This window comes from Pocillopora damicornis, chromosome 13, assembly GCF_964200805.1.
Source record: "Pocillopora damicornis chromosome 13, jaPocDami1.2, whole genome shotgun sequence".
NCBI lineage: Eukaryota > Metazoa > Cnidaria > Anthozoa > Scleractinia > Pocilloporidae > Pocillopora > Pocillopora damicornis.
Window position 1 is genome coordinate 8,655,971 of NC_142682.1, and position 25,407 is coordinate 8,681,377.

Here is a 25,407-nt window from a genome sequence, read left to right on the forward strand (position 1 = left end):
AGAATGAAGGAAATAATTGCTAAGCTCCTGACTGTTCAAAACAATTTGTCCTTTTCATTCTCGTAAGGAATGGTAAGAGAACTACATGGAGAAAGTGCATGCTGATGCTAGGGTGTAAAGGGTTACATGAAACAGAGCCAAATTTTTAAAGAGCCAAAGATGATGTAGAGTAGGATTTATTTTGTGGAAAGCGCTGTTGCGCTGACTAACGAGGGAAGTTGTTCCGCTGTCTAGAGGGGGGAGATACTTTAGTTCCCGCAACAGTGAGTTAGGATTTCTGTTCCACGCGTTTTTCTCTGTTCTTTTGATCCCTACATTATCATGTTCTAGTAAGTCTTGAGACAGAGGTCAAGTCTTTCAGAGTTATTTGTCACTTCCGGGATATGTATTCCACCTAAAAATAAATTTCGTCCTCTTTTCTCGCAGTGAAACTTCTGTACAAAAAAGAAATTCTCTAAGGACACGCGAAGTTGCTGAAATATGATGCTTTCATCATCACAATTTTATTTCAAGCGCTCAGAGCCAGAGAAATGCATTGAGTGAACGTTTTATCAGTACAAAATACTACTATATACAAATCATCTATTTAAGTTCATAAAAATAGCAGTATGTGTAACATACAACTTGCAATTCTTAAAACATCGGGTTGTTACAAGATCAGTCCAACAGGCGACGTTGCGATGAACCACCGTCAAAGAAATTCATCCCGTCGCTGGTCAAAATGTTATCCAAGATAGTGTCAAATGCGTGTTCCTCTCCTTTGTAGCGAATTAGGAATGTTTTACTACTAACGAAAACTCCTGCTGTTCAAGATAAGTAACGAGAATTTGCCGTTACCAACTAAACATTGCTTCAACCGCTATGGTGGCTCCACAGTTTCTCTAGAAGCTAATTTCTTCATTATTTCAAGCTCTTAGTATTTTTATTATTGTGTCCCTTTTCTTTATGAACTGCACTGATTAGGTAGAAATGAGGGGTGTTTCATTAAGAGGCATCCACCCTTCTCTGATACCTGCCTTAGCGCGCCTTCCAAATCTGCTATTTAGTCTGTCTACTCATCCTTCTCCTTCTTAGCTCAGAAATTATCACGGAGACTCCTCCCAGTTACATAATATATTCTTGAAGAATTTACGTAATCTCCTATCGTGATTAATCTCTTAAATCCCATGGCCTGCACGAGATTTTCTAGTTTATCAAACGTACGAGGAGATTATAAACTATTTAACTCCCTCAAGTATCTATTCTTAAATTAATAATGTGAGTCCAATTTTTTTTTCCTGCGGTGAAAGTAAACTTTTCTCGATTTACAAAGTTTCTTTTAAACTTTTTATTTCGAGTCTTTCAGAGTATGAAATATGTGAGCGAAAAAAAAAACACCACTGAAGAACGAGGGTAAGACCTGTGATACGCCAGTGTGACGCACGAGGACCTCTTTTTTACAAATGTCCGGTTATAGAGAGCAAACACGGTAAAAGTCGTCTACAAGAGTGATCAACTTTGGTGTTTTTCTTTTGCATACTGTTTTTTCCTTCCGCTTGGTTTGTTCCAATTTGAAGCATTTTTTGTGAGATCTTTAAGATCAGCAACTGAACGTGACTTGAGAAATGTTCTCTGCTAAATTATTATTTTCTTCCCCGTTCCGTCATACGTCGACGTGGTCAGTTGTTCGTGAATATCGATAGGGATACATACTATTGTTTTTCATAGACTGTGACGGGCTCACACTAGAACTCGACCCAGCTGAATATCTGTTGATCATCCTTATCGACTCTCTAACGTCTCTAAGCTCGGTCTTCATTTTCCGATAAATTTGATCGAGTGAATTCTCAAGCGATTCTACTTTTCCTTGTAGAGCGTCTTCAGGCAAATCTCCTCTGTCAATTGGATCACTTTCTAACCGTGACCGACAAGTAGGGTGCGTGACCCGACCATTTTCAGTAAGCTCGTTCAGTTTTGCATGTGACGTCTGATTGTCATGACCGTATGTTAATGAGAGGTGTTGGAGATGTCCCGGATGGGTGTGGCTCGTGTCAGAGTATGTGCGTCTTGACGTGGCTGGGGATTCTTTAGTTTGCCCAGTGTTTGAAGGCCGCCACGAGTCTACAAATACTGCCTGTATTTTTCTGTTTTTGTCCCGTAGGGTTGGCTGATCGGATTGTTCTCCCTGCAAATCGCAAAAACAAAGGTTATCAGAAAACACTACATCCTCATGTAGTAAGTATTTCTTATTCCTGGTCATCACGTTTTTGCCAATAATAAAATGCGCGTGTATATAAATGCAGGTTTAGCCTTTTGTGTCCTAAAAGTTTGTTAACTTACTTCTAAGATAGTCGGCGGAGATCCAATGCTTTTCAATGAGTTTCTGCTGGTGCGCCGTCCGACATTTTGCTTCTGGAGAAAATTTTCAACGTTCCCGATACTTCTTGACACGTCAGTCAGCAACATGGCAATGTCGTCAGCCAAGAAGAACTTCTTCCAGTAATCATCTGTCAATAGTTTGACAGAAAAAGTATGGAGTGATTATTGGACTCCTAAAAGTCATGCGTGTAACAAGAAGGAAACTGCTACTTGGCCAGGATTCTATTGGCGTTCATTCCAGCCAGCAAACACCCCTTTAAGCAGAAGTTACTGAGTCACGGTACCCGCCTCATATGAACCCTAAATTTATAATATTCGAGGATAGAGAACCTTTTATGGACCTGATACTGCATCCTGACGAGATGTATTCTTGATCACTCTTTAAACTCCCTTCAAGAGAGGATAACTCATGCCCCTTGGCTAGCCCTAAGTATTTTTTATTATGTTTCTCTGCGGTGCGGTACACTATTAAGATTATGAGGTTTATAAATTGGCGATGAAAAAAAAAAAGGGTTCACCAATAATTAATGGAAATATCCTGATAGCATAATCCTGCGTCATGTTCAAACCCCCCCTCCCCCCACCACCAGGAATCGAATTCTCTGTGATAATGGAAACACCTCTTGTGCTCAGTGGGTCAACAGCGAAAATGTGCCATGTGTAGTATGTTCTCTTTGCTTATTCTGTCATCACACCAACTGCAGCGGACCTAGAAGCAGTTAAACCGTTATTTAACCGCATGTCTCTTTCTGTCCTAGAGACGGCAGACATGTTTCTGTTTGAATTCTCTTGAGGACATAGTGATGTGAGACTTATCCACAATCTGTATAGCGTATGATTTGAAACTTAACTTTAGTCTACGTTTGGCAAGTGAAGTCCCTTCCCTCCCCTCTCCCCTTAGCTATCATACATACCTCGTGACCAGCTTTTCCTTGCGATCCTCCACCGCCGCACGCTTTCCGCTAGTTTGTGTTGAAACATTCTGAGTTTTTCAGATTTGAACCAGTCTCCCATCACGAGGGGTTCTGTGTTCTCCTGTATAAAGCGATGTAGTCTCCATGTGTTCTGGATGCATGTGGCTGCAAGATTCTTTTTTCCCGAATGATGATCTATGAAAAAGATAAATGCTCATAATAAACGATGCGTGGAGAAGAAAGAGTTTGAGATCCACCTTCAGCGATGAACTAAGGGCCTCATAATCTGTTTCACTTTTGCGTGACTTCGCCCCGATATTTTTAGCCTTGGGTGACGAAAAAGTGCTGCCTTAATCAACACGTTGAACTCTAAATTATTACGGTGCGATGGTCTGCTTACTCTGACAGAGGAAGATTTCCAATAAATTGCTTACACTAATACAAAGTTCAACCGTTTTAGTAAGATAGAGTTAGCTCGATTCGGATCCGGTTTCTCTCTAATCTCAAAACTGAACAAAAGTGACATATTGAACAGGTACAATGATACTGCAAAACAAATGGGGGATAAAAATGAGAGTGCATTAATTTACCTGCATTCTCCATGGTCGCTAGTATTCTTTTCTCCTGTTGTTTAAGTTGAAGTGATTCGTGTACGACACTTATGAATAACGCCATGAGGAATATTCCCAACACTGACGCAAAACCAACAAACGCGCGGGCTAAGATAGCTTTGGGAACCACATCACCAAACCCAAGCGTTGTCATGGTGACCACAAACATCCAGACAGTGTCCTGGCCAAATATTTTAAAAGAGGTTAAAACATAATGAAGAACATGCAATACAATTCGAGAATTTGTTTGATACCAAGATTAAACCTGAAATTAAAAAAGGAAAAAAATACAATATTCTAGATTATCGCTAAGACTTTCCAATTGTCCTTTAACATGCGTTAAAGCGTTCGTTTTGCCTGAATTTTCTTTGCCCCCCGGTCCCCCCTCCCCCATCAACCAACTCTGATAATGACTTCCTCTAAGTTAATTGAAGCATCAGCATCTGCGTCCCAGAAGATTCCTGTTAAATCATACAGAGTTTTTGTGGTGAGAAAGGCAAAGACAGCGTCAGGAATCAATGGGGGAGGGGGAATGGGGAGGAAACAGTGTAGCAAAATAAGCTAGGTGCAGCTAGACAATGAACTCACAAATATTACAGATCAAACTTAGATTCGCTTATTCCCGGAATCTTACTTAACTGAACGGTTAACCAGTGTAGCTAAGAATATTTTTTTCATATTTATGCTGAGAAGTAAATATTTGTGACTGCATAGCAAAAATATCCCCTTGAAATAAGGGTTGATTCTTTGTATATTATAGAAATTCCCCTTCCACAGGTGAATACGGATGAAAGTATTCTATTTTTTATCAACTGTAGATCCGATAAATTTGAAGGAATTGTTTTCATATGTTGTGAGTTTTGTTTTGTTTTGTTTTTAATAGATCTTAATTAAGGAAGAAATGTAGATCGGTTTTATTGAAGACCTACTGTTGTGTTTCTGATTCGTGTTATTTTAAATATTACAGGCGCCGCTCAAGATTGTCGAATCATGTGTTAACAACTGCACCAGGTGTGTGTGATAATGTGATGCACTGGATTGTTTCAAGGTTACTAATAAGACTAACTTAATACGATAAATAAGCTCGAATTAGTTTCAAACGCCTGATGTTTTTGTTTTCAAGGTCGTTTCGATCGATTTCTGCCCAGGGGCAGAGCCTTAGTCCTAAAAGAAGAGATAGAACCAACGTTCACTTAACATTGTATGAATTTTGGAATTTTTTTCTGCCTTGTATCCTTGGTTTCAGACGACGATTGCATATCTTGATTATATTTAGACTGAAAACATAATACGTCGTCCTATGGAGAAAGAACCGTGTTTCTGCAGTCATCATTAATCTAGACAAAGAAAGTTCCAACATTGCCGTTAAACAAATTGGTGTTATTCTATTCAGCAACTCAAAAAAAGTGTTATTGGTGTTATTTCAATTTGGCCTCTAATAGTGTTCTGTTCAAAAGGGGGCCACCCTCATTAGTTGAAATTAGTTTCATTAGATGCCAAGTCACGTTTGTTTTGAAACTAGTTAGCGGCATGGTTTTCCGAACTTGTTTTTTTATTACTAAGACTCGTCTAGAAATGTCAAGAATTAAAAAAGGTTAAGAGTTCCGTGCACCGAATATTTGAGCGAATAATTTGCATGTGAGTTAGCGAAAATAACAGGGAGGTGTGGTATCAATTGGAGGTAGATTCCCTGCTGTTCCATGATATCGTAGAAAGATATTGTTAACTACCAATCCTACTACTTTTTCTCGATTGTGTAATTATGAAAGTGTTCAGGAGTCAAATAAATTCTTCTAATGTCAGCTTGAAAGTTTTATGAAAGTTTTGGAGCTTCCTTTTCGAGTGTTTCTTTTTTCTTTCTTTTTTTCTTTTTTTTCCTCTTTTTTTTTTTGGAGGGGGGAAGGGGAGGGGATTTCGTGCGTAGAACCTTTTCTGGCGAGTGTTTTTATATTTTAACTTGTCTTCTCTTACTTACCTATTACTCCCCCTTTCTGAAAATTGAGAGATCTTTAACACTTTATAGAGCCACATATGCATGCATATTTGCAAACCCAGCAAGCAAATTAGTCCGTAGAGTTACTTGTGAACGGGCTGCTTTATCGCTTTACTTCCTACAGCGTTCTATTGTTTTACACAAAAAGTCATCCAAACAATGTAAGCTTTTAAAGCGAGCTCAGTCATTGTTCCCGTAAAGCTTAATAGCTTTTCATGCTTGACCACCAACCTGTGTACTCCAATTAAGTTCCTTTGCAGGCTTACACGATCAATTATCGATTTCTAGTTGCAGAACCAAACGCACAAAAAGAGTATATTCGACCATTAATGCGAGCTTATTTTCACCGAGTTTTGCACACTTTTAACGCTGTGTGCAAAGCCAACAATCGTTATTTTTTGTCACTCTTTGGCACGAACTACGATTTGAATAAACATCAGGTGATGACGAGATTTTGGTGTGGTTCATGCGTGCCGAAACGGAAACTCTTTCAATACTTAGTTTTAGGAACGGGTTGATAGCTGTACATACTTGGTAGCCTTTTAAGTGCAAAGTAAGCATTTTCAGTTCTCTATGGACAGTTACTAAATGTTGTTTTCCTGAATTCACATATAACACGTGAACATTACAGAGTCGCACATGTTTGTCTTCGAAGAAGAGGGAAGCTAGCGTTCCCCGAATTCTTTGAAGCTTCCGTGCGTCCTGTGACGAAGTCTAAGCTTTCGATGGGATGTCACGATTGAATCGTCGCTTACTTCTTCTTTAGAAGTTACATCATCACTATTTAAGTTGTTTTTTAACAGTGGTTATCGCCGCTTTATTTTCAAATATACAACAGCGTGTTCGACATCGCTTCGGCGCGTGATTTTCTTTTTCTTAATATGCTTTGACAAACAGAAGTAAGAAATAAACACCATTTTGTTGTATGTGATATTTGGAGGCGAGAGGTCGCCGCGAGACGTAAAAGATAGCGCTGAATAGAGTGTTAACAGCAGATAAGAGCTGAACGAACAGCAGATCAAAAAATGAATTTATTTTCTCTTGTTGGCGAAGTGTGGGGTCGTTTAATTTGCTGTCAGTGCTTTGTGTAAGAAAAGAGTAACTCGTACTAGCACAAAAAAAACTTATTAGAATTACAATAGAGGTTGGCTTGATGAAGAGCTATTCAATTTTTAATCACTCCAGCCCCAGCTGTGGTAGATGTGCATCAAGATTAACAGATAAAACATTTTACACCATAAACATACACGTAATTTTTGAACGTGCGAGATTATAGAAGAATATTAAGTAACGAATTTACAGTAGACAGAGGAAAAGCTCTAAAATTTCAAACTAGTTCGCTCATCTTTAAAGGGGTCAATCGCAATAAAAGACAAATTACATTTTTGAATATGACAGAGTGAAAGGGTTGAAATTGAAACCATTATTTTTTAACCAAAACAAACGTTTGTCTAGTAAAGTAATACACTGGCTTTGAGCACAATAACGCCGACAGTTTGTAAACCATTGGCACCGGAATTCATATCCGAAAAGTAAACAAATTTCGACAAATTACTCATTGAAAAACCTGCTTTTGGTTCGTCAGAGCAAGAAAGCGCTCAGGATGGCTCAAATGGCCATCTAAGTAAACATACTGGTTTGTTTTTGGACGACCTTACGATGTTTTTAGCTTGGGTAAAAAAATTACATCTTGGCAAAATTGTAGAAAAAAAGTTTTCATACTTACCAAATAAGTATTGTGAGCCCTGTCGATAACGTAGACACAATAGCCACCCAAGAAAATGTTGAGCGAGTAAAATGTAAATATCAGTTGGAAAGGAAACTTCAAAAAGTAGGCTTTTATTAGGAAAATGGACGAGATCTCCGTTTGTGTCACAGATGCGAACAATGCTGTGGCACGATTGTCTACAAACATGTTGTGTTCTTTCACGTACTTTGCCATCAGATATAATCTTAGGAAAACCAAAAGCTGAAGTTCATAAGGCATGCCATAGTAGTCTAACAGAGGCGGAACATGAAACAGACAAAGAACCACTTCTACCAAACAGGTGGGAAACAGCGAAGTCATAACAAATCTCTCTGACTCGTGGTAAATGTTCCTTACGATTAAGTAGCTGAGTTCGTTTACATTCATACGATAAATTGTGAAGGAGGTCAGCAGCGATAAAACAGAGAGAACGGACTTCACTACTAAAGCTGCAAGTCTGTACGGATTATCAAGAGCAGTACGCAAATCTCCTGGTGATAGCTCTTCATCGGAGACTCTACCTCGCGTGGTGAGTTCAATATCCACCAGTGCTAAGACAGCCGATACAAGTCCCATGACACACGCAACACTTGACAACATCTTAATCCTCCGCTTGTAAAATTTCTTAGCTGCGTCAAAATCTCTAAAAGATAGCAATGCCTGATCAGGAGCCTCGAGCCTTGCAGATATTTTGCGGGTAATCACCTTCTTCCGAGTCCTACACTTTTCCGTAGGTTTTATAGAAGAATTGTCCGGCTCTACATGGACACAGTTCACTCGCCGATGACTCTCCATGTCCGTGATGATGTTGATGTTCCTTAAATGTATCTTATCCCTCGCAGTATGTGTTTGTTCTGCGGAGAAATCCATTAAGAATTGGTTAAATTCTTGTTGTAATACCTAAAGCTCAGAGGTCGGTATCGGACACATGAACCAAAACAAGGAATTATTCTAATGCCCGTAACTAAGCCAGCGGTAATTTACGCGACCTCACGAACAATAATTAACGCAGCACGTAGCGTGTATTTGTAGACACTAACCAATAATGTTCGGTTTGCCGCTATCAAATAGATAAAAAGTACAATCATATTAGAATGAGTTAAACCCTACAAGGGATCTACAGTTGGTGGAAACATATGCTCTTAAGACTCACTGATGATGATATTACGACGATAAATTTTCATTTCAAAAATTGTTTCCTTGTTATGGGATTTGTGGCAACACTTAAGTGAAAGATGGACAAGATAAAAACAATGTTTTCAAATCGCAAACAAGCTCAACGGAAAAACCAAATAATTATGAAGCTATGTTTATTTTATGTTTTATATGTATGTCGGTTCTCTTATTTACCGCAATTACGGTACACTTGACAACGACGTCAATAACTTCCACAGAGAGTTGACAAAAGGCACTAAATTTTTATTAACTACAGCGTAGTACTGTGTGAAGGATCTATTGTTTCTCATTTGAATTCATTACCGGAATATGTGGAAAAAAAATATGAGAAGAGTGAATCAAACGCTGTTTTGAAGTTTCCAGTCGCGCCGTTTCTTTATCTTCCATGTTATCGCCAAGAATCCACGCAGGAGTCGCACAACAAACAATTAAGTTCACCAGGCTGTTAGAATGGTAAATATAGTCATGCACATATGCCTTTTGGGCATAAAACTGAAATGATAAGAATCTTTTTGCAATGTATGAGTTTTTCTATATTTTCATATCATGTGCTTTAATGACAATATTTCAAAATAATAATAATATTAATAATAATAATAATAAAATTCCTTAAAAAAATTAGTGGCTTATGAAAGAAACTGTGGCATTCAGTAGTTTACTGCATTTGAAAAGATGCAGGCCCGATGTTTAATGGAACATATCAACTAAAATAAACTGAAATACTCTCTGCAGGCCTATGTGGCCAGCAAAGCGTTCTCTCAAGTAACAGGGGGAAACTGTCACAGTTTTAGTTTGTCACAAAGAAAGAAAGATTCCTCCGTAGCAGGCGTAGTATAATCGGTTACAAATCACAGTCGATCGCAGGTTATCAGTTTCGAAGATATAAAGAAAAAACAAATAATCTTCTCTAACTGATCGTTGCTTCGGCTGTATTCAAAGCAGAGACAAGCGTGTGTTTCTTGTAAATTATTCATATATCGTTCGCCAATGCTATCACTGTAATAAGTGTTTCCTATGGTTGCTAAAATAAAAATTCTAATATAATAACAGCATTAATGATGTAAAATTTGGTCGATTGACGGAATCGCGTGCTAGATCCATGCAAAAAAGAAAAAGTCTCCTTGCCAAATGAACAGGAATAGATAGTTCCCTTATTCAAACTTGTTTGAAAGGTGTCGCATCCAAGAAAAAGGGCGGGTACTTTGTCCACTCCATATCATTTAAACTCGTTGCAAGATTAACAGTGGGAAGAAATATCCCTCGTTCATATCTCTCAGTTTTATTCACCTTTGAGCTTTTGTCCCTGGCTTCGTAGATATGTGTTTCAAAAGGAATAACTGGTGTATGGGTAGATGACAAATTGAATAACTAAAGCTCATTTTCGATGTAAACAGCTGGTTACGTTTAGCGAAATGTATTAATTTTTTGTTCTCGCTCGAAACTCGGAAAGACAATTATCTCTTTGAAAGACACCGTCATAAGCTATAGTAAGAAGCTGTTATTTGTTTATGCTAATCATTTGGTGACAAAAGCTATGTTTGCCGCGGCGAATGAAATGGTTTTTTTTTAAATTTTTGTTGACACTATCGTGGAGACTGAAGAAACCGAACGCGATGAAATCGACAAGAATGAAATGTACACCAACTAAATATTTCCAAATATTTCCATATTCAGCGGAAAAAAAAGATAAGGGGAAAAAATTTAAAAGATTTCAAGAAGCGACGATGACTATTTTCATTTGGGTTCATTCAACGAAGCTTAATTAAAAAGGCGTACTTCATTTTCTTAACTGCTATTTTTCGTTGTTTTATGATGAAAGAAATCAGAGCGCTGACACGTCCAGTGGGGTATTAATTTAGAGAGTAAAACAAATGCATTACTTACTGTACACACACGGTAGTAGACTGTACGATTTGTTCATTTGTGCCAAGTCCCGTTAGGCATCATTATACATTTAATATATATTTCTTCATATTTTCTCTGCTCCGTCGAGAAATTCATTTCAAAGGAAGAATTATTGAACTGAAAAGCCTTTGGATAATAACTTTTCCTTAATTGGACGTTCACTCATGGTAATACCCAAGTAAATTTATTAAAGTGATAGCGGAAGCTAGAGGAATATGAACAAATCAGCTAGAAGCCAGATCAAGCACATCATGAAATATATCATCATTTGAGGAAAGTTAACTTGGCCGGGAACACTTAGGGACTGCCGGCCCCCTAATCTTATGCCGATAGAAATAAAATAGAACAATGAATGCTGTTAATATATGTCATCATGATCTAGGAGCTTTTTAGTAAGCTGAGAAGGAAAACACCTTTAACCTCAAGTTATTAAGAATGCATATCAAGCCGTGCTTTACACTTTTTCACGTGTCCCTGCTTTGTCTTTGCGAATGATCAGAAACCGAACGACATCCTGTAATCATCTTAGTCTTCTATGCGCTCTCTTATTTTTATTTTTTCACCAAAATACCCCAGTTATTCTAACCCCAATGACAATTCCGTTAATTATCTCTTAAAGTGATGCATTTGGGCCTTAGAGTGGATTTTCAGAAAGGACTTTCTATCAATCTGGAACCTGAGGACAATGGAATAATACCTTTCTTATCTCCGACGGCTCACCTTGTAATTTGTCCCTTATCGATACCGTGGCAGACCCTTTATGTCAGTCAACCTTTCTGTTGGAAAACTTTAAGAGAGCGATTCCTCGCAAGCTCGTTCGTTCTCGCTGCTTGTAGGTGGTATGCGGCGGTCATCAAAAGCAAGTACAACCCAGTCTGGCGGCCGAGTGCGTTAACGGTCTCAAAACAGTCTCTCGCTTGATAAAAAATTTACAGCTTTTTCCATCATTCTTAAAACGTCAGCATTGTTTCACCTTAATTGGTTGAATTCATAAGAGGGTATTGCGCAAAAATTTGAGCTTATGCGATTGTTTTCTTTTGTCTGGTTGTTCTGATGGTCTTGCACTCAATTCTGTGTTCTCTGTCCTTTCGTTTACATAGCATTTCACCAATCTGAGAATAACTGGCTTTCTCTGACATTGACACCTCTAACTAAGTTCTGATAGCTTCCTTCCGCTGTAGATGATATTAGGCTACTTATACCTAATTTTCCGAAAGAAGAATTCACCTATCTACCTCGTAATTCATTTCTGTATGATGTACGTAAAGAGTCTTTTTCTGTTTTTTATTTTTCTGGCTGCTGTGTTGCTAGATGAAGCAGTTCTTACGAGCGAGTCCTTACGCAGGTTAGTAATTGCGAATACGGACTTCCTTTCCCATATCGTATGCAGCCGGCTTTAGTCTGAAATATAAATACCTTTTGTTACTGAGTACTGACAACAATGACCTGGGTCAGCATGATGCGTGAATAGTCGTAGACGTGTTTTAAGTGAGAAAGAGAAAGCTGTATTCAAAATCATTAAATCATTGTTTGTTTTTTTGGTCGAAAACAGAACCGCAGCACTGCAAGTTGTATCATCAATTCTGAGTATTCGCGACTTCCTTTACGCAAAGTGAAAGGGTATTTTAAATATTGATTGAAAATTTCGGCCTCACCTGAATCGGAAGTCACTAAATTATCTCCATCAATGTGATAAGCAGTTTTTTCGCTGTGGGATATGATCACAAAACTGTTGAATGTTAGATACATATAGGATTTCTTGCAAATTGATGTGTCCTTTGATTTTAGTTGCTCTCCCTAAATAAATTACTGTCGCGTTGTGATGTCGAGGCAACCATCATCGCTGTAACTGTTTTTAAGAATTGCCACAGAGTAAGTGACTCGTTTGTAATTTTGCTATGTATCAGTTTGCCTTTTATGTAAACAGCTTGGCATAGGCATCAGTGACACCCTTTTAGTTTCTGTCACTTCTCTGTAATTAAAGAGGCAAAGTTTGCATTTGGACGAAATTACAACTGTTTTACTTCACGGCCATTTTGACTAAAGTAGAACAAAGATTGCGTTATAGAAAGTGTTTGACTCAAAAATATCGCATCAAAAAAATTTAAATTTTTAGTAGAAAACGCCGCACTTATTGAGAAAAAAATTGTGAAGAATAGCCGAATAATGATAGAAATGTCTGATAGGCGAAACAATTAAAGCGAAGGATTTCGTTAAAACTGCACATCAACCACCCAGTTTTGCCTTGTTTTTGTGGGCAACTGCTGGCGGGGTTACTCGAACATCCCCCTCTTCGTCCTAAAAACGTTCGATTTTGTATACCATTTCCTTTGCCCCAAAGCCAATGTTTATGAGAAGACTTCTTTTTACAGCAACTATTCAACAACTTCACAGATTTAGATTGCTATCTGCAGCCTAGATTTCAAGAATCTCCGTGGTAAGTTACAACAACGTTTTCCGATTCAAATCGCTGCACGGATCATCGAAAGATGAGCAGAGCCGGTGCTTTCAATGATAATAGCAAACTTTTGATTAAATATTCCTTCTCTTCATGTGTAATCAAAAGAAAGTATTTTAAAAAAGGCGAATCCTACCATGTAATTACCTGCCATTAACTGCCTTCACGTGAACAAAACTGACCAGACAAACCTCAGGATACGAACAAAGAGCTCTAGAAAAAGTTGCTTATAATCAGGGAAGAAAAGATGGAGAACATTTAATGATTATGGGAATCGCAGGATTAGCTACCGTAGTCGCTGTTTCACTTCTTCGGAAATTTTTACGCAGGACGTAGACAATTACAGTCAAATGTCCACTAACGACCACCTTAAACTCTTTACAACAGCCCCTTCCTAGCAACGGCCACTTTGTGATACCCCGGCAGACAGATCTCACATTTGTCCTCTCCCCAGTAACCACCTCCACTGAACGATGAAAGCTAAAAAATAATCTAGACACCACCCAAGCCCCATGGAGACTGATAACTCGTCCGTAATAAGAGTCTGCTATGACAATTTTTGCTAACTACCCTCGATAGGTTTATTTTGCCAATCAAAAAGTTGTGCAGCTGTTGTACTCGCTTTCTTCAACTTATCTGTTAACATTTTATTCGGTGAATGAAGTTTTAATATTGCTATTTCTGCTTTGACTGTCTCTCATATCTATCTCCTACAGAAATAAAAGTGTCATACTAGGCTCCAACCTCCCAACGACGACCAATGCCACCAAGATGGCTGTCGTGGAGAGGTTCGACTGTGTGTTACAGTTAAGGGAAGAGAAATCCTTTTAGACATAAGATTTTAATTTATTTTAAATAATAATTATAATAATAACATACGTGCTCATCAACTCGCTGGACCACAAGTTGGCAAACAACCGCCACAATGGGTTGGCAAAGGATTTCGTGTTGAAAAACTTTTGCATGTTTCTTTACTTATTCTACTGACTTGTTTGTTACACGAGAAAAGGTAACAAAATCCATGATTTGCCAAATATGAACCATGCGTGTTTGTGCTTGCTAAGAAGCATTTCAAATGTACCGTAAAAAATTAAGTCAACAAATTTACTTGGCTCAAATTCATTGTCAGTCTTCATAAATGCCTGCGGCTACAACAAGTTGTGAGACATTTTTGTTGCTTTTTCCACAGTTTTTTACCATTCAGTGTTTCATGTCGCGATAATTTGTTGGTTAAGCAACGTTATTTTAAAAATTTCAATTTTTTTTCACATAGAGTTAGCTGGTGAGGCTGAGAATCAATGAAACGATTAATTCAAATGAAATATAACACACGGGTAAAAAAATTCCAATAAGCAGGAGGCAAACCAAGTTGAACTCCACTGGCTATTTATGAGCATAAAGGAATGTTAGAGGACACTAGTGCGGTAGTTGTGTCATGAACTGATCGCAAGTAATTGCTGTAACCGCAAAATGGTACGGTGTAAATCTGCCCTAAATGTCCTTTTACTTTCCAAGAGATACGAATTTAAATGAGCTGTTTTCAATTGCGTTTCTCCTCCACATGCATGACCCTCAAAACAAGCTTTGGGTAAATTATCTAGTTAGCATAAGGTTGTCTTTAGATTTGGTCATCATACCTTTGTTTGTAGGAGCGTGCAAACATGAATAGTAATCTCTAGGTCTTTAAAAAAGATGTCAAAATCTTGTAAAAATTATCTACATCATAACAACTGAGATATGCGCGTGTATCTCTCAATTTTCTGAGTTCAACGTTAGTTATACTGTCATTGTTTGTGTTGACTTTGACAATAAGTATAGGTAATAACGTGATTTTGAGCGCAATTTGGTGTTTAAAAGCACGAGTAAATTTTCAAAGTCTGTAGGGCAAGTGAAATTTGAAGTCTTTGAAAATTTTACAAGTGTTTACTGACACCAAATTGCCAGAGAAATCATGTAATTACTTATTTGTAATGTACGTGAAAAAAACATCACAGAAAGGCGAAACAGACAAAAATTTTGAAGGAGCGCGCGCGCTATTTGTAATTTGCACTCGTGTTATATGTGAATGCACTCGTTTTCAGCCAATCAGAAGCGCGTAATTTTCATGTACATTATTACAAGGGAAAGTAAATCATACCCATGGAATTGTGAGAATTGTAGGAATTACCAGTAACCGATGAAAGGAAAAAAAAATCTATTGATGGTTGAGGAGATATACAAAAGAAGGAGGACTAGTCCTATTGTGGACTCGTAAAACAAGATTTTATGTTGCTTCACTAGATAGCGGACTGGCTTGCATTTTCTGGTCTGAGCTTGTGCCAAAGCGAAAAAATTATATACATATATACAAAAATATAAAAGGTATGAAAATATCATTCACTAAAATGTCGATGCAACAATAACTGAAGAACAATTCTGTTGTTCAGCTAACAGTGAGATGAGCTATTTCTCTGCTATTTAGACGGGTTTAGTCGTTTGATTGTATTGTAAGGCCACTTGTTTGTTTTAAGTCATGCTGTTTGAGTTATTGCTACTTCAATTCGTGCCAAAAATAAAGCATATCAGTTGAATATGTAAACGGTCGTCTATTTAGATAAGCGCTTTGAACATTTGAATCCTACATTTTTGTTTAGTGTTTACTTTTTGTACCTCCTCTCCTTAGTTGCGACTCCGCCTGAAGCTTTGCGATAGCCATTTGTAAATAAGTTTGGACGAACAAAGCGCTAAGACAAAAACTAATTAGCATTATAGTGAAGCACATTAGTGATTACAACTCCGCTAAATCCATCCAACAGGTATTACTTACCCCTACGAACATTGTCCACTTTAACTGATTTATAAAGCAATGTTGGATGGGTCCTCTTTGCATTGTCACTCAGGAGTATCATTAACTCCCAGGTTAACCCGCAAATTCCTCAATTGAGGAAAACCACCTTTCTTACCTGTTATGACGGTACTGCACTACCTTGACAAGGGCTTTCTACAAGCAGCAGAAATCTTATTCCAGTTTCTGCACGTCTGGGGTTCCCTCCATTAATGTAGCCCGTCAACACAATAACAATGCAATCATTTATCATAAAAAATTTACATTGTTACCTCTACCGCGAGGAAAACTGCCAACCCTATTTTGCTCGTAAGATAAACAAAAAGGCGTGTATGTTGTGGCAGTTTTCTCGGATCCAAGAGAATGTCATTACATCAGTTATTCAAATATCCTGAATAAAAAGCTATATTCGTTACGCGACTCTTTCACGGCAAACAAAAGCAACGCCGCTTGTTTAACAAAATAAAATATTATTTAAAGGCATTCAGAGGGTACGTGTCTTGTTGCCAACACAACAGGTAGTAAAGTCCACAAATTGTCACTGTTTGGGATTTCTCCTGATCTCAATAGGCTCATTTGCCTTTCTCAATGACGATTTTCACAGCTCTAATTAGATCTCCCGCCCTAACGAATTGCAACTGGAAAAACTGGTGATAACGAGAGTCATGTCTCCTGGCAATTTCTCAAAACTGGTGCGATGACAACGGCGAGAAAACTGAACGTTTATGAAGAACAAGTAAGTGAAAGCTGAATACCAATTACCCATACCTCAAATTTTCTCAGTTAACTTGAAAAGACTCCCATATAATTCAAGTTTTCTGACTATTTCAGAGGTTCTGAACATAGTCCTTTCCTCCCCATGGAAAACCTCATGTTTTTTTCCTGCTGCTGCTTGGCGAATATCATACATTCTTTGTAGATAGTATACACGACATCACGTCCACATCGCTGTAGTCTAAACACGGATGAACCCGGATTTAAGTTATTTTTATTTCCCTCAATCCCTTAATACCCAAGAATTGAGATTATCTACATGTAAATCCAAACTCAGTGACGTTTGCAATCATTGGAAGTTATTTGGCATCTTTTCGTTGCCACTTAGTCTGAGAGAGCCTTGTTTTTGTTTGATTTATCACCATCTAATTTTCAAGTGAACACCGAAATATAACAACCCTAAAATTTTGCAGTGCTAACGTATGAAGGAATAAAATTTCTTGCAAAACAGGGTTCTTAGTGTCGTACTCAGTAAGGACTTGTCAAACTTGCCCCGGAACAGTGATTTTTTTATGCTGTCCGTTTTAATGCTACTTACCATTTGATGAAAAATATTTTATAAGATATGCTGGACCATTCTTATGGTCAGATCGAGGTTAGCTCAAAGAGATTTGTATAATAAACTACTGCGAGTGGAAAAATCACCAAAATAAATCTCTGAGCATATTTTACTTTTATGATAACAGTAATCGCGGTGACTACCTAGAAATGAAAAAATTGTCTTGGAAATATTCATTTTGGAAAGCATTTGATGGATTACTTCTGATTTTATCACTTTTTAAAATTCATTTTCTTTCGCTGTAATTTTTAAGGTGAGTCATTTTAAAACGTTTCGCAGTTAACGTCTATATATAGACCTTCCCTCGTTTCGCTAATTAGTACAATCTAGCTGAGCTTTTGTCTTCATCATATCTTTCAAGTCTTAAGCCAAAACAAGCTTTTATAAAAAGGGGATCTACATGAAAATCTTAGCTAAACAGATCCATCAAACTAAATTTTGTAGGTTCTCATGTGCGGGATTTTTTTTACCATATCTTCTCGAGAGGTTCTTGAAGGTTAGGATTTGAAATCATCAATTTGAATCTATGTATGAATCAAAATTTCGAGCGAAAACTTATCATAGTGTTATGACTAACCTTCAGAGCTTCAACAACTCTTTCAAGTTTTCATGGGCTTCGGTCACGGGAGTCAACTATCTTTTTCTGACTTTCTCTCTTAATAAGTGTGAAATTTGAAACGAAAGTTTTATGGATGAATAGGTATCTCAACACTTTGCTTCAAATCAGATGTAATATGGATTTCATTAACACCACTAACAGGGAAGCTTTTAGTACGAAAACTTGTTTACCTAACAACCTTAGAAGTTTAAAAGAAATATCTGATCTTTAAATTTTCGATTTGAACCTTTCTTTTCAGTGATGTTTCCTTTCTGTTGGGAAAATTTGAGAAAAATATTTCTATTACTGATAAATACTTTTGATCCACTACAAAAAAATCTGTTGGCGTCGTTCTTCAGACAGCGCCGCCGTGATGTTTAACAAATTAAATTTCTTGTACTATATCGTAAAAAATACAGGCTTGTTGGAAGTATCATGCTGCAAAAATGTTCATTTGCCAGTATATTTTTATATTTGCCTATTGACTGGGAGTTTTTGGGCGTTGGAGAAAAGACAATTAAATAAGTTAAGAAGGCAATGCGCAGATTGAACACACAATCTTTATTATAGGGTTTGATGAAACAAGTTTTGTTTCTTACCTGTCATGACTGGTAAGTACCGCACGATGAATTTTAGATTTTTACCACCCGTTCAGTATTAATCTTCCCCCTGCCTCTGGTTTAGCTGACTCTCTTGTGAGTTTCCTTTGCTCATCCAAGACTGAAGCTCGACGAGGGTAACTCAGCACTCGTTTCATGTTCATAACGCACCGTGCAAAGATAGAATGAGAGCATATTCGGTTCTTGAATCAGATGGATCTTATTACACCTTGAAAACAAAAGCAAGTCACAAAAGCAAGTCACAAAAGCAAGAACAAACCACAGTTTGGATGAAGCCTGGACTAAAAACAGTAAGTAAAAACCGCTTTCAGTTACATCGTCCCTCATACACACGACAGGTACCTGACTGTTCAATATCAAATTTATGCTAAATTGTTATCATCATGCTAAATAATTTGCAAGTTTAGCTATTGTTTCGCTGAGCAGTCAAACTTTATACTGAATGGAGCTATACACTTTACTTTCTTTATGGATCTGTCCAACCACGCTTGTTATTAACACGTTGCTAAAAATTATGCATTTAGTGACAGGTGAAGTGTCAGAAAGTCTTTAAGTTAAGGTTTCACTTATTAAACGCAGCTGCCCTTTTATAGTGTAAATTGAAGCACTGGGCCTAAGGGTAACGAGAAGTTTACCATTTCAATCGTTGGCAGTTTTTAGCGTTTTTGTAGAAATTAAGATGCCGTTATCGTAACTAAACGATGTAGCCATAATATGAGACCCCCGACCTCCTCTCGTAAATCCGTAATTGTATAGTGTGTTGTTGCATTGAAAGGAAAACATGCTATTTCATGCATGCGGAAAACCTCGGTAGAAGACAGGACTTTGAGTATCCGTCAATAAACATTCACAGGAAAGTATTTACATTACCATTTGTTCATCTAATAATTCAATAAATGGCGGGTTAAAGTTATGGAATACGTACAAATTAAAAATCTTTTCTTATTTTCAATTTTTCTGTAGTTTTATTTTATTTTTTTAACAATTTCAATTTGTTGCACAGAAGTTCTTGCCTACCGAGGTGTATATGGAGAGGTACATAGATGGATTGGCAAATGGAGTTTAAGGTACTTCGGGTAAAATGTTGTTTTTCAAGCTAGCTTTCAAACTTAAAGTTTCTACTTGATATCACATTTCGCCTGGAGGAATTTTTTAACTCAGCCCTGAAGTAAGCCAAGATAATAATGCAAACCAACAAAAGAAGTCCAAAAACATTGAATGTAAAGATATTTAGAGGTCAGTCACAACGGTATTGCGAAAAAAGAAGTTAAGCCAAACATTACATGCTCGTAAGATTTTTTTCATGTAAAGCTCTCGGCGGATTTCGTAGCGGAGGAGATATTTCCATTTCTACGAGCTCTGGAAATCTCAAAGAAGATTGGAACATAAAATATTGCGAATGTTAATATTACGAAAAAGTAATTGAGAGGCAGTTAATGGTTGAACGGTACAGTGCGTGAGATGAATTGAACCTAAAGCCAATACGATTCTCAGCAGGACATACTGATCTGTCGATATTCGATGGAAAGAAGATGATGTAACTGTACTTAAAAATGAGCCGTTTCATAAATTTAAACACCTGACCCTCAAAATAAGTAATCTCTTATAAACCGCTCAAAAAACATCTCAACACTTTTCCTCTATGGATGCATTTTGAATTTTTGTTATTATTCTAAGAGCCTGTGCTTAATATGTTAAAAAGGCGACTGCCAAATCTTAATTGAAATTCAAAACTACCGAAGTGGACGAATTTACCTCAAAGAAAACTGAATTTAGCGTCATGTAGCAATCAAGCGAAAGTCATCAAACTGTGAAACTCACCGCACTTCTGGTTTTTCCTCGTCCTCACTGCATCGTCCCTCGCTTGTGCTTTAATAAAAGCCTTCCGGCAGTAAATATAAAAGAAGGTGTTGAAAATGTTTATTTAGTAGGCAGTAATTGATATCACGAGACACCTCTTTGTTATTTGAGTCGTTGAAAATTTATTTATCCTGTACGATTCCCAGTATGAAACACGACCAAAAGCTGCCACTTTAACGAATATGATCTCAAGTAATTTTCACCGGTTGGGTTCACGCCGTGAAACGTTTCAATTGTGATCAGTTAGGAATCATTCATATTAGCCAGCGGGCAAAAGATTATTCCTTACACAAATTGACTTTGCTATTGGGTCGCGACTCTGTGCCAAGAAATTGATATTGAAATCTTTCATTTTGCTTGACAACCACGCGACCACCTCTTCCCGTTCATTGTGACAAAAATGGTAGCCTTTTTCAGGGAGAATCAAGACTTTATCGCAATACTTCAAACGTTGTATTACTGAAAGACTAAGTTTTGAATCCGTTGGAAATCTTACTTTAAAATGGCCTCAGGCGAGAGGCCAGTGGTTTTCTGTGAAGCATTTCATATAGCGCTCAATTTACAATGGTGATTCATTACAAGCGTTTATTCCTATTCAGAATCGTCAAAAACACTCGCGTTAAATCACATTACTACTCATTTCTCGCAGCCAAAACTTAACCTGATGAGATGCAGAATCATTTAGTTCTTGATTGCGTGTGATCGATGTATTCAATACTTTGGTAACTTCGTGACGCTGTTCAGCCCCATTAATTTGACGCCTTGCATTCGATGTGGATAGATTCACTGATTTTTGCCCAAAAGGAACCTTAAATACGCGAGAATGTTCACACATCAATTAGACAGTAATACTTCGCCTCCAAAAAACATTTTTGTTCTTAAAAAGATTATTTTCGAATAATAAAGGCTTCTTATTACGCAGGAGCTCTTGAAAAACCTTTGCGAGTCTAACGGTGACAAGCTCTGATGCACGTTTCTGTTCCATTATTGTAATGAATATTACATGTCTCACACGTAAGACCAAAGCTAATCGTCCCCTCTATCAATATCCAATTTTCACAATAATGCATTTCATTTCTTTTAAAATGACTGGAGACCATAATTCTTAATTTTTCTTTTGCAAAAAAATGTGAATTAAACTAGCACTTTTCATCTCTGTTTGGAGGTTGGTCCAAATTTAACATCCCTTTTATTCCAGTAGTATATTCTTATAATTTACATGTAATTGTTTTACCTCTCCATTACTGATGGTTACTTTAGATCTTCTTTTTTCTTTTTCTGTTTTGTTTTAAAGAGGAAAGACTGTATTTTCATGATTTTTAAATATCCCTCACTTCATTGTTTCGATGGCTCAGCCTTTACCAATCAATCATCGGAGGCCTCAGTTAAGGTTTGGAGATCCTCAGTTAACAGTTAGGAATTTACTTCTAAAGAAAGATAAAAATGAAGTTGTTGTTGAACTTGTTCATTTAAATGAGCGCAATGAAAGTTGGCCAAGAACCAAAACTTGTGGATCTCTATACGTTAACTTTCAAAGAAAGGCTTTCTTCGACTGGTGGTTTTGAATCGTACAATTTGACAATTATTTCTGAGGTTGCTCTTCGTCAGAGCGAACAAGGAAGGGTCAACGCTCAAACGTCCGCTTTATAACTCTTTACGGTAGCCAATTTACATTATCAACTCAGCTAATTAAAACCAAATTATTTTGTGACACCCCTATAGATGCAGCAGCACAGTTTCTTTAGAAACTTACCCCCTTTAATTTTTGAGGTAATTTTAGGACCAATCTTGAGCAATACCTCTTATTCCATAATGTTTTAATTTCGCAATTAGTTTGGATTCTGAACTTCCTTAAATGTGCTAGATAAGTCTTAAAAGATCCCTGCTGTTAGCCTATTTTCCTCAATTACATCCCGTAATTTTGGTGTCGAATCCACAGAGGTCCAAATCCTCTCTGTTTTCAATATGGAATACTGTGTTTCACAATGTACCTTATCAATCTTTTTTATGCATTAATTTTTCTGCTATTTTCAGAATAGCAGTGCAGCAATTGGCTATAGTTTGAGAATGATTTATCATCATTTTTTAATACAGTGACAAGTGAACTATTTAGTCTGCCAGGAATAATACCTGTTTAAAATGATTTATTAAAAATCAAATGGAAGTGGTTTTTTTGATAAGGGAAGCTATTTATTGAATTTGGGCTTCATACCCTGCACATTAACTTTAATTTAATTTCATTAATTCTCGCTCAACTTCCTCTTTGCTTAGAAGGTCAACAGGGAACATTTAGGTTAAGTCTCTTTGAAGAAATACTGGAAATGCGTAATCTTCGATTTTGGAATTTTCGTTAAAAAAAAAAGATTTGTTTGTGAAGTTATTCAGTAAATTTATGCGTTATCTTTGCAGGAACTGATCTGTCTCCAAGTTGACGCTACAGAAAACACCATGTGTTTTGACTTGAACTTTGTTCTAAACCTGATCAAATATTGTTTCTTTTAATGTTTTTTTCTTTAGTATACATATCAGATGGTTAAGTTTTGCTTCTACATTGTGCCTCTGAGTGATATTCTTGTTGGTGTGGATATATTATAACGAAAGCAGTTGATTCGCACAGTTGTTAGCTCTAGTGAGTTGATTTATCTCATGATGTTGAAGTCTTCGAGTGATATATTTGTTGGTGTGAATATATCATAACGAAAGCGATTGATTCGAACAGTTGCTAGCTCTAGTGTGATTTATCCATGATGTTGCAGTCTTCCAAGAGGTAGAATATTTTGTTTCTCCTTTGATCAAGCAACTTTCCTGACAGTTCTTCCAAATTCTTTTGAAATATGGGTGCTGTGCGGACATAATTTAAAAGTACCACTCTCTTATCGCTGGTTTTCAATTTAGAAGCCATTGTCTCTATATTTACGTTCTCTCTTTCAAGACTGAAATGCAGTATTTGAAAAATCTACGGAGCTAATTTTAAATCGTTGCAATAAGACATCTATACGATGCTTGTTAGGAGTTTTGGTGTTTATTGTCGCTAATATTTTTGCTCGTTGTTTTTATTTTTGATAGCCCTGCGGGCCTCTCAAAATACGGCACAACTCGTAAAAATACTCAACGATACTACACATCAAAACATCAAATAAGATATATGTATCCGGACCGTCTAGCTCACTCTCCATGAAATCGGATAATCGAGGTTCCACTGTACCGATTGGTGCCCGCAGACATCACTAGGGGACACATGCTGTTACGAAAACTTTGCAACTTGTGAAGATACCCCACAAAGTCACCAATATTGACTGTTAATTTCGTATTTAGTTCGCAAAACAACATAAATCTTCTGTTTATTGGCAATAAAATGCCTATGAATTATTCCTTCTGTACATCACACAAACGAAAATAGCAAAGTTTACATATGTCTTATCACTTCACTTTGATAAAATTGTCTTAGGAACTGCGTTGTTTTTTAAGTACATACTTGTCTAAACTGCCTTTCCGTAAAATGGAAACAAAACCTCTGTTGTTGAGAATTAGCTACAAATATCTGTCTTTGTTCGTGACGCGTCAAAATGTGATTTACTCTGGCTGACTTTAGTGTAACAGTAAACACGGAGATTAACTAATCAACATAACATGAAAAAAAAATTCCAACCGTCAGCAGCAAACTATTAGAGGAGAAAAAAAAACACTTAGTTGTGAATAGTGAGTATCCGCTTGTCATGTAGTCTTACAGTGATGATACCTATTCTGAAGTAGTCTTATCATGGCTACTTGACGTCACTTCCTGGTATATCAACCCATACTTTGATAAAAACGAGTCATAAATTATATTGCAGATTATTCTTAATGTTAATATTAGTGTCAATGAAATAAACTGATAAAATGCAATGGATACATAACTAAGGAAGTCATCTAACACTTAGTATACACTAACTAAAAACTAATAACTTATTTTGCTTGAAAATGAAAACAATTTGCACCAAAAAAAAAAAAAAAATCAAAAGTCAATCAAAACTCTCCATACAAAAATTGTGGCAAAAAATAATATCAACTAATGCTAAAATTCATGAGTACTACATAAGAAGTATGCAAATGAAAGTAAACATAACAAGAAAAAGAACTAACACAACATACAAATTTTGTATAATTATTGAGCGATGGTGACTTACTAATCAATTAGTCACCAGGCTTTGCTACGAACTTGAATCAATAACCAAAATAATGAAAAGGAAAAGTGATAACCAAACAATGCCTTCATAATCCATACATTACAAGAGTAAGCAAGTTGAATGACAAAGAGGAATATGGTTAGCGTTACTCTATCCCCTCAAAGGCCACCCAACATCAAGGGACAGTGTAGCAGTGTTAGGATTGGTGAAGAATGACTTCGCTTTGGCTGCAGTCTGCTGTGATAACTATCGTCATAACCTAGACCAGCAATTCAAGATGACATGGTTCACAAAGTGCATCACAGAAACATGTGAATCTGCTCTTAAAACAAGCTTCACGCTCTGACAGGGTTTTTTCTTAAAACAAAACAAGTATAACTTATCATGCTTGTCATAAACGCATAAGTTTACATACGTAAAATCTGAGATGTTGACACTAAAGTTTCTGTAGTTTTAATAAAATATCCTTCCCCCCCCCAACCCCCGTCATTAAGGCTTGGAGCTTGTATGTAGCCTTAAATTCTGTGTGGTTGGGAAGCAGAAATGCTTAAAGAAGACCAAATATCCCCTAAAACAATGTGTTAAAGCAGAAACGCTTAAATGTTTAAATAAGACCAAATATCCCCCACAACAATGTATGGCCCTTATTGGCCTCTTTAGTTTTTGAACAACAGGGAAACATCAGTTCTTAAAATGTTCACTGTCTTGAGAGGAGGAAGATTTTCCTTAACATTGCCCTGAATCTCTTTTTATCTCAAGCCAATGTTTTCCTTGTATATAACAATTCTTAACTATAGCCTTTTTCATTAAGCCTGATGGTAACATGTACATTATCTGTTGAAAA

General features: G+C 37.0%; 1 protein-coding gene and 1 long non-coding RNA gene across 8 annotated transcripts; one reads left to right on the plus strand and one right to left on the minus strand.

Moving 5' to 3' along the window:
* Positions 1-470: 470 nt before the first annotated feature.
* Positions 471-21,824, minus strand: LOC113668716 (uncharacterized). 7 transcript variants are annotated; one of them, XM_027184669.2, is made up of 7 exons: positions 20,359-21,824; positions 18,517-18,745; positions 7,603-8,477; positions 3,863-4,064; positions 3,273-3,467; positions 2,320-2,486; positions 471-2,164 (listed from the first exon to the last, which is right to left on the minus strand). In XM_027184669.2, exons 2-7 carry the CDS (start codon positions 18,521-18,523, stop codon positions 1,643-1,645), a joined length of 1,968 nt encoding a protein of 655 aa, XP_027040470.2. In that variant the 5' UTR covers positions 18,524-18,745; positions 20,359-21,824; the 3' UTR covers positions 471-1,642. The 7 variants fall into 7 exon arrangements, with proteins under 7 accessions (XP_027040470.2, XP_089048371.1, XP_089048370.1 ...); XM_089192245.1 differs by lacking the exon at positions 20,359-21,824 and adding an exon at positions 16,755-16,941; XM_089192244.1 differs by lacking the exon at positions 20,359-21,824 and having other exon boundaries at positions 18,517-18,977.
* On the plus strand, positions 18,702-23,602 carry LOC149035360 (uncharacterized). The gene is made up of 3 exons (XR_016182509.1): positions 18,702-18,827; positions 19,541-19,604; positions 23,464-23,602. It is a non-coding gene; the product is annotated as an uncharacterized LOC149035360 (long non-coding RNA).
* The last annotated feature ends 1,805 nt before the right edge of the window (positions 23,603-25,407 follow it).

Coding starts and splice junctions, on each gene's coding strand:
- LOC113668716 (XM_089192242.1), bottom strand. CDS start 12,453: ATGTATCTAACATTCAACAGTTTTGTGATCATATCCCACAGCGAAAAA. Junction 8,478..12,359: donor TTTAGTGACTTCCGATTCAG/GTGAGGCCGAAA, acceptor ATTTCTCCGCAG/AACAAACACATACTGCGAGG. Junction 2,165..2,319: donor CTCCGCCGACTATCTTAGAA/GTAAGTTAACAA, acceptor TGCGATTTGCAG/GGAGAACAATCCGATCAGCC.